At 61.3% G+C, this 9,085-nt stretch overlaps 1 protein-coding gene across 2 annotated transcripts; it reads left to right on the top strand.

Annotated features, from left to right (window-relative positions):
• Positions 1-269: 269 nt before the first annotated feature.
• LOC138101961 (zinc finger protein 256-like) lies at positions 270-6,203 on the top strand. 2 transcript variants are annotated; one of them, XM_068999704.1, is made up of 3 exons: positions 294-377; positions 4,356-4,439; positions 4,625-6,200. In XM_068999704.1, the coding sequence occupies exons 2-3, from the start codon at positions 4,418-4,420 to the stop codon at positions 5,713-5,715; spliced, it is 1,113 nt and encodes a 370-aa protein (XP_068855805.1). In that variant the 5' UTR covers positions 294-377; positions 4,356-4,417; the 3' UTR covers positions 5,716-6,200. The 2 variants fall into 2 exon arrangements, with proteins under 2 accessions (XP_068855807.1, XP_068855805.1); XM_068999706.1 differs by lacking the exon at positions 4,356-4,439 and having other exon boundaries at positions 270-377; positions 4,625-6,203.
• The last annotated feature ends 2,882 nt before the right edge of the window (positions 6,204-9,085 follow it).

Below are 9,085 nucleotides of genomic sequence, written 5' to 3'. Positions count from 1 at the left end.
GTCCCCAACAAGGCCCAGTTTGGATCTGCAGCCCCCAGTGTTCCCAGTTTCCCTCTCCTTTTCCCCGGGCCGGGTTCCCCCGCCCCCAGCGGGTGGGAGCAGCCGAGAGCCCCGCGCTGCCCATCCCGACCTGTCCCGGCTCCATCCCCGCTGCTCCCGCGGGCTGCGAGCGGCTCGGGAACGGGGCAGGAGGAGGGAGGGAGGGAGAAGGGGGAGGTGGGATTGGGACGGGGCGGGAGGAGGAAGAGGAGCAGGAGGAGGGAGGAAGAGGCGGAGCGGCAGCGGGAAGCTGGAAGAGAGGAGGAGAGGCGGAATCCCGCGGCTCCAGCGCTCGCTGAAGTCGCAGCCCCCCGGGAGCATCGCCCCCCATCCCGCAGGTGCCGCTCGGGGGGAGATCGGGGGTCCCCGGGAGGTGTTTTTGGGGCTCCCGGTGGCGGTGGCGGCAGAGCCCCGGCGGGGGCGGGGGGATGCGGGTCCCCCCGCGGTGGGGGTTGGGCTTCCCGGGCCGGGCCCTCCGAGCTCTGCCGGGGCCGCGTGGGGAGCGCGCGGGGCCGGCGGGGCCGGGGGGACACCGGTTTTGGGGAGCCCCGGGAGCCCCGGCTTCCGTAAGCGGGACCGCAGAGAGAGGAGAGCCCCAGGACCCCAAAGCGGGGACCCCGAGAGGGGGGACCCCTGGGATTGGCGGGACCCCGGCGGGGGGGTCTGGGGGCTGCAGGGGCGGCACGGCCGGGAAAGGGGCTCAGGGGTCCCGGGGCCCGCAAGTGGCTGCTCCCAGTAGGAGCCCAGTCAGTCCCAGTATGATCCTGGTCACTTCCCCTCCCTCCCTGCATGATCCCTGTTGCTCCCAGTAGGAGCCCAGTCACTCCCAGTCATTCCCTATTGTGATACCATTTTCCCCCAGCATGCTCCCAGTTGCTCCCAGTTCCTCCTCCAGCTTTTGTCCAGTGTGTTCCCAGTTCTCCCAGTTGCCCCTAGCATAGTCCCAGTCAGTCCCAGTATGAAGGCAGTCTTTCTCAGCAAGGCCCCAGTCAGTTCCACTTGCCCCTAGTTGCCTCAAGCTTGGTCCCAGTTCCCTCCAGCACATTCCCAGTTGCTCCCAATGTGGTTGCAGTCCCGACCCAAATGGTCTCAGGCACTCCCAGTATATCCCAGTTATTCTGAACATTCTTGTAGTCATTCCCAGGCACTCCCAGTTACCTCAGCATGGTTCAGTTGCCCCCAGTATCATCCCAGTCACTCCCAGTACATCCCAGTTGTCACCAGCATGCACCCTTGTCACGTTTCTGTTGTCTGGTGTCGTGTCACGACCTTCCCCAAAGCGCCTCCAAGAAAGCCTCTCGGTGCCGCCGGCACATTGCACACACCCACGGATCGCCCGCGAAACAGTCCGAGGATGACGGAGCAAGAAGAGTTTTCGCAGAAGGGTTTGCAGGAGAGCTTTAATGCATCCGCACTCGTGCGAGGTCTCAGAGAAGTCCTGGGGCAGAGCAATGGGGGGCCCAGGGTAAAGGAACTCATTGGGAAACTCTGAGGGGGTATCAGGTAACCAGGGCTGTGGCGGCCAAGGGAGCCAAGGAGGGGAGCAGAACTGGGGTACATGAACAGAACAGAACAAAGCATTCTGGGCAAGGTTTTCAGTCGCCATGAGCTGGAAAGGGACCGAGGACTTACCCACCGTAGGACTCCTTTGGTTCCTTGTCCAGCAGGCCCAGCGGCCTCCACACACCCTGTCATTCCCAGTTGCTCCCAGTTGCTCCCAGCGTGTGCACAGGTGGCTCCCAGCATGGGCCTGGTAGCTCCCAGTAACCCCCAGTCAGGGTCCCCACATAGTCACAATCACCCACTATAAACCCAGTGTGATTGTAGCCACTCCCACTATGACCCCAGTCACTCCCAGTCACTCCCAGTATGGTGCCAGTGGCCCCCAGTGTGATCCCAGTCACTCCCTGTCAATGCCAGTGTGACCCCAAGAGCCTCCAGTATGATCCCAGTGACTCCCTGTCTCTCCCAGTATATCCCAGTCACTCCCAACATTCTCCCAGTCACGTCCACCTCCTCCCAGTTGCTTTCAGTGTGATTCCAGTTGCTCACAGCCACTCCCAGTCAATGCCAGTATGATTCCAGTCACCCTCAGTGTGATCCCAGTCTCACCCACCATGGATCCAGCTGCTCCCACTGTGCTCCCAGTATGAACCCAGTTGCCTCCAGAGTAGTTCCAGTTGTTCCCAGTTCCTCCCCGTATGAATCCATTTGCCCCTAGGATCGTCCCAGTCCCTCTCAGCATGGTCCCAGTCATCCCAGTTGCCCCCAGTGTAGATCCAGTCACTCCCAGTTGCCCCCCAGCATGGGCCCAGCTGTTCCTATTGTGGTTCCAGTTCCCCCAGTATGGTTACAGAGACACCCAGTAGATCCCAGTTGCCCTCAGCATGCTCCTAGTCATTCCCAGGCACTCCCAGTATCCCCAGTAAGGTTCTAGTTACCTCAGAATGATCCCAGTCTTTCCCAGTTTCTCCCACTTACCTCCAGGGCAATCCCAGTTTCTGTCAGTGTCCCAAAGTGTGGTCCCAGCTGCTCCCAGTATGATCCCAGTTGCCCCAGTTGTGGTCTCAGTCCCCACAGCATGGCTCCAGTACTTTCCAGTGTATCCCAGTTGCTCCCAATGTTTCCACTTTTTCCTCCCAACATGGGCCCAGTAGCTCCCAGAAACCCCCAGTCAGGTTCCATTCACACCCACTGTAATCCCAGTGGCTCCCAGCATGATCCAAAAGGACCCGGAGTCACCCCCAGTATGGTATCAGTCATTCCCAGGATGACTCCAGTCACTCCGAGTATGATCCCAGTCACTCCCAGGTACTCCCAGTATTACTCCAGTCATGCCCAGAGTGACTCCCTGTCACTCCCAGTCTGGGCCCAGTTGCTCCAAGTCTCTTCCAGTATGGTTCCAGTCACAGCCAGCACCTTTCCAGTCAGTCCCAGTCTGATTCCAGTAGGATCCCAGGCACTCTCAGACACTCCCAGTACTATTGCAGTCATTCCCAGTATGATCCCAGTCAGTTGCAGTAGGATCCCAGTATGACCCCAGCATGGGCACAGCTGTTCCCATTATCATCCAGTGTGGTTCCAGTTGCTCCCTTTTACCCCCACTGTGGTTTCAATCTCTCCCAGTGTATCCCAGTTGCTCCCAGCATGTTCCCGGTCACTCCCATTTGCCCTGAGCTGCTTCCAGTGTGATCCCAGTGTCTCACAGCCACTCCCAGTCACCCTCAGCGCAGTCCCAGTTTCTCCAAGTAGGATCCAGTATGATCCCAGTCTCCCTCAGCATGGGCCCAGCTGCTCCCACTGTGATCCCAGTTGGATGCCAGTTGCTCCCACCATGGTTCCAGTTGCTCTCTGTTCCTTCCAGTGTGATCCCAGTTGAACACGATTCAGTATAGCCCCAGTCACACCCCATATGACCCAAGTCCTTCCCAGCATTGTCCCAGTCATGCCCAGTTGCCCTCAGTGTAGCCCCATTTCTCCCCAGCATGGTCCTGATTGTTCCCAGTGTGGTTCCAGTCGTTCTCAGTATGGTTGACAGATGCTCCCAGTATATCCCAGCTGCCCTCAGCATGCTCCTAGTCATTCCCAGTCACTCCCAGTGGCCCCAGTAAGGTTCCAGTTATCCCAGTACAAACCAGTCAGTGCCAGTGGTGCCACTGCTGGGATCCCCCAGCCCTCTCTGCGTTCCCCCTCCCGGCTCTCCAGGCTCTCGAGAGGAGCCCTAAGGGCTGCAAGTCCCCAGGCAGGGTCCCCAGCAAGGCCCAGTTTGGATCTGCAGCCCCCAATGTTCCCAGTTTCCCTCTCCTTTTCCCCGGGCTGGGTTCCCCCACCCCCAGCGGGTGGGAGCAGCCGAGAGCCCCGCGCTGCCCATCCCGACCTGTCCCGGCTCCATCCCCGCTGCTCCCGCGGGCTGCGAGCGGCTCGGGAACGGGGCAGGAGGAGGAAGAGGAGGGATGGGAGAGGACCCTCAACAGCCTGGAGAGGGGCAGGGGGGACTCCTTGGAGCCCATCACCCCCAGCATTCCTAAGTGGGGAGACGGAAGAGGGGGGAGCTTTTCGGATTCCTGGGACTCCCAGCAGCCTGGGGAGGGCGGGGACCAAGTAGAGAGGGGGATCCCCAATAAAAGCGTGACCCCCAGCAGCTGGGACAGGGGGGAACCCCGAACACCAAAGGGGAGGGACCAGAGATGGGGAACTCCTGGGAGGCTTTTTCAGAGCAGGTTTTTATGGACACACGATGCCTGGTGGCTTCTAGAGATGGACTTGGGCAGAGGGACCTTCAAACTCAACGTGCTCATCCCTTATTATCCCCCCAGACCAGGATTTCCCATTCCCAAACCTTGGCCAGATACAGGAGGAGGCTGTGAGGAAGAGGGAGATGCCCCGGGACACCCAGGCAGGTGAGGAGGAAGTCAGTGCCCCTTTCCCCCTCTCTCCTGCTCCATCTCCCAGCCCAGCATCGCCCCCGGCTGCAGGACAACCCCGCTGCCGACGCCGTCCTGCCGGGGATGGACTGGGGGGATCTCCTTGCCCTTCCCTGTGGCACAGAGGCAAATCCCGTCCTCTCCTTCTCCTTCCTCCCCAGACAAGGAGCTGAGGACGGAGCCCAGGGAGGACAAATCCCCTCAGCAGAACCTGGTGGAAGAGGCCGTTTTGAGCGGCTCCATGGTGCAGGAATCCAACAGGGAGGAAAAAGCGCGGAGACCCCGCAGGAGGAAGGGCTGCAAACACAGCCCAGGGAGCTCTGAGGAGGAAAGACCAACCCTGTGCCGGGAAGGCAGCCGGAGATCGAGCCAGAGCTCAGACCTGGTGGTCCATGAGCGGCTTCACACTGGGGAGAAGCCCCATACGTGTGGGGAATGTGGGAAGAGCTTCAGGTGGAGCTCCAGCCTGATTGTCCACCAGAGGATCCACACTGGGGAACGACCCTATGAGTGTGGGGAATGTGGGAAGGGCTTCAGCCGGAACTTCCACCTGATCTGCCACCAGAGGATCCACACAGGGGAACGGCCCTATGAGTGTGGGGAATGTGGGCAGAGCTTCAGCCAGAGCTCAAGCCTGATTGTCCACCAGAGGATCCACACTGGGGAATGGCCCTATGAGTGTGGGGAATGTGGGAAGAGCTTCAGAGACCGCTCCACCCTGTTCCGCCACCAGAGGATCCACACAGGGGAACGGCCTTATGAGTGTGGGGAGTGTGGGATGAGCTTCAGCCACAGCTCCACCCTGTTCCGCCACCACAGGATCCACACGGGCGAATGGCCCTATGAGTGTGGGGAGTGTGGGAACAGCTTCAGCACAAGCTCCAGCCTGATCGTCCACCTGAGGATCCACACTGGGGAACGGCCCTATGAGTGTGGGGAATGTGGGAAGAGCTTCAGAGAGAGCTCCACCCTGCTCCGCCACCAGCGCATCCACACGGGAGAGAGGCCCTACGAGTGTTCCGAGTGTGGGAAGAGGTTTCACAGCAGCTCCAATCTCCTCCTGCACCAGCGGATTCACACAGAGGAGAGGCCCTTCCGCTGCCCCGACTGCAGGAAGGGCTTCAGGGAAAACTCCACCCTCGTCAGGCACCGGCGCATCCACACCGGGGAGAGGCCCTACGAGTGTCCCCAGTGTGGGAAGAGCTTCTCACAGAGCTCGCACTTGAGCAGACACCAACGGAGGCACCGGTAAGGGAAGCCCTGCGAGTGGCCCGAGTGCAGGAAGAGCTTCATCCTCTACTCCAACTTCATCCCCCAATGGGGGACCCACGTTTGGCAGAGCCCTGGTGACCCACATTCCCTGTGATCCAGTTTGGGAAGAGCCCTGGCTGGTGCTCTCCACGTCCTCCTGGATCCCTGTAGGCACCTGGGTGAGCGCAGGGGCAGGAACATCCATCGGGACTCTGATTGAAATGGGAAATTCATTGGGAAGAGCTGATTTGTTGAGTTTACGGCCCAAAAATTCTCACCTGCTCTGTCCAGTTGTTTCTTCTGGTGGCATCCAGCAATCCTGGATGAACTTGGAGGTCTTTTTCAACCTAAATAGTTTCCTCCTTCATCCTGTCAAAACAAGCAAAATTGGGGTAGAAATAAAGGAATTCAACAAAGGTATCTAAAGCAGCACCATTTTACCGGGATTTGGGGGTGAATTTGGGGTTGGTTCAGGGGAATATTCGGGAGGATTTGGGTGTTGTGAGGCCATGGGCTGGGCAGACGGGGCCACGATCTCATAGTTGTGCTGGCAGAACGTGTCCAGCTGAGCCCGTCTGTCCTCCAGGGATTACGGGTGTCTGTCCCAGTCCCTGGCCTGGGTCTCCCCATTTGGGGTGTGCCCCCCAAAGTGCCCAAATCGCTGCTGAAGTGCCCGAGCTGCTCCCGGCTGGGGATGTTCCTGTCCACCAAGCTCTCCTGGTCAGTGCCATTGGGGGGCTGGGAGGGGATTGAGGGGCTCGTGAGGAGATTGGGAGGGGCTTCTGTCACTCTTGATGGGCATTTGTGGTGCTTGGAGGGGGCTTTTGGGGTGGTCTGTGAGGGAGCTTTGGGGATCTTGCCTTGGCTGTGTGTCTTGGAGAGAATTTGGGTGGTTCTTGGGGTCATTTATGTTGCAGGGAATGGTTGAGGGAGTTTCTGGCACAGAGCTGTGGGGTGGTTTGAGGGGTCTGGGAGTGGCTGTGGGGCTGGGAGGGGGTTTTGGGCTGCTTGTGATCCCCCAGCGCCCCAAAACTGCCACCAGACCCTGCCCCCGAAGATGCTGCTGGGGTTTTGGGGGCTCCATGTTGGGGTTCATCCTCCTGGCGCTGTGGGAGAAGGTGAGGGGTGTCCCCAGGGGCTGTGCGTGTCCCCCCCAGGGCGTGTGTGACCCCCCGCATCCCGGTTTCACCCCCTTTTCCCTGCCCTCAGGGCTCCTGCCCCAGCCCCTGCTGCCCCGGGAGGGAATTTGGGGAGGGGGCAGAGGGGGTGCGCAGCCCCCGCCGGGGGATGACCCCGGCCCAGCGCCCTTCGTTCAGCACCGAGCTGGGCTTGGGGCCGCAGGAGGAAGAGGCCGATGGGAAGCAGATCCTGCAGGGGGGACAGGGCTTGGGCTCAGGGCAAGGTCCTGCCCTGCACACCTGGCTCAGGTGTGAGCCTGCCCCAGGAAGGGAGCGGGACATTCCCATCCCCATGGATCAGGGCTGGGAGCAGCGCTGGGAGCACGGACATGGAAATACTGGGAGCCACTGGGAGCGCCCTGGGGGGTGAATTATCCCCCCCAGCACCTTTCCAGGCCGCCCTGCGACCTGAGAAATGCTCGCTGGGCCTCAGCCTTGGCCAAGAGCCCCCGGGCTCAGCTGCTCTGAGCTCAGCCGCTGCCGGCTCCCGCAGCCCGCCCAGGGCCGCCCTGCCCGTGCCGGGGCTGTGCTGGAATTCTCTGCTGCTGCTGGGCCACTCGGGGGGTCTGGCCCAGCAGGAAAGGTGACCCTGAGCCAGGAGCTTTCCTTGGCCACAGCAAAGCCTCAGCATGGAAAGACCTTCCCAGCGCTGTGCCCTGGGCCGGGAGGGATTGTGCCACCAGAGCTGTCCCTCCATTTCTTCTGCCAGGCAGCTCTAGGACATGGAAAGTGGAGAAGCCAGAGCTGCCTCTCAGCTTTCCACAGTCCTCCTGAAGGATTCTGTGTGGGAAGCAGCCTGGGAACAGGGTTTCTGTGCCAGGGCAGGGGAATTCAGAGCCCTTTCCTCCCCCGTGGGCCGAGGCTCTGGCCCTTGCCCTTTGCAATGGCCCTGCAGCTGCCAGAGGGGCCTTTTTGGCTCAGCTGAGAGCAGTCCTGCTGCAAGGCTGTCCTCGAGCTGCTTGGGCTGCACATGTGCCCAGGGAATGCTCATTGCTTGCAGTCTCAGGTGCTGTGCGTGTGCAGGTGTAACTACTGCAGGAGGGAACAGCTCTGCTGGGGGGAGTTCTCTTTTTCTTGGTGTTTTTTATGTTGAATGAACGTTCCCTGCCAGCTCCGGGCAGAGCTGTGCAGCTGTATGTGCCACTTGTCTGTGGCACTGTGGCTCAGGAGGTGGCCAAGGGGAGCTTGTCCGAGGTGTGGGCAGAGGAATGGCCATCAGGCCATGCTGGGGGGTCAGCGGCCGGTCAGTTGCGTTGCGTGGCCGCGGCTCTGGACGCTTGTGTGGGAGCGTGTGCAGGGCTGGAAGGCTGGGGCTGCCGCCGCTGTGTCGCAGAGCCGGGAAGGCCGGGGCTGGCCCGGCCCTGGCCCGGCCCCGCCAGCTCTGCCAGCTGCCGGCGGGGACACAAAGGGCAGCTCCGAGCTGCGGCCGCTGCGCTGCGGCCGCACAAACGCAGCGCCCGCAGAGCTCCAGGGCAAGGTGCTGGCCCTGGCTCGGGGCTGGGCCGGGGCCAGCGGCAGAAAATCAACTTGCAGCTCGGGCCCCGCAGCAGGGAGGAGCAGCAATTGCTGGGGGAGAGAGACTCTTGCCAAGGGCCTGCGGGCCCGGGCCCCAGGGAACGGCTTCCCGCTGCCCGAGGGCAGGCTGAGATGGGATGTGGGGCAGCAATGGTTCCCTGGCAGGGCGCTCAGGGCCTGGCACAGGCTGGCCCCAGAAGCTGCGGCTGCCCCCGCATCCCTGCAAGTGTCCCAGGCCGGCTCGGCCATTGGGGCTTCCTGCCCAGGAGGGCTGGGCTGGGCTGGGGCTGCTGAGGGCGGGATGGGCTCTGGCTGAGCCAGCTGAAGGCTGCGCATGATGAGGCCGGGGGGACCCCGTTGCTGAGTGGGTTCTGGGGTATCCCACATTCCTGAAGGGATTTTAGGGTATGTCCCATTCTTAGGCAGTTTTGGGGTCCCCCCAATGCATAGGGAGGGGTTCTGAGAGGGGAGCTCTGGTACTTGGAAGGGGGACCTATTGTCAGGGAGCCGGGGAGCCCATTTTGGGAAGGATGCTGCTGTTTCTGGCAATGTTGAGAGGTTCTGAATGGGCTGTGGGGCCCTGGCTCTCCTTTTGGGACTTGAGGTGAGCCCATGGGCACAGCAAGGGCTGAGGAGAGGTTCCAACCTCCGATTTTGGATGGAGGGATTGAGCAGGTG

The sequence above is a fragment of the Aphelocoma coerulescens genome, unplaced genomic scaffold, assembly GCF_041296385.1.
Source record: "Aphelocoma coerulescens isolate FSJ_1873_10779 unplaced genomic scaffold, UR_Acoe_1.0 HiC_scaffold_59, whole genome shotgun sequence".
In the NCBI taxonomy this organism is placed as follows: domain Eukaryota; kingdom Metazoa; phylum Chordata; class Aves; order Passeriformes; family Corvidae; genus Aphelocoma; species Aphelocoma coerulescens.
The sequence above is the reverse complement of the archived record's forward strand: the minus strand, read 5'-3'. Positions and strand labels throughout refer to the sequence as shown.

What these genes read in the sequence shown, in the direction of transcription:
- LOC138101961 (XM_068999704.1), top strand. Translation starts at nt 4,418, where the DNA reads ATGCCCCGGGACACCCAGGCAG. An exon ending in GCCCCGGGACACCCAGGCAG is followed by an intron (nt 4,440 to 4,624) that starts GTGAGGAGGAAG and finishes CTTCCTCCCCAG; the next exon opens with ACAAGGAGCTGAGGACGGAG.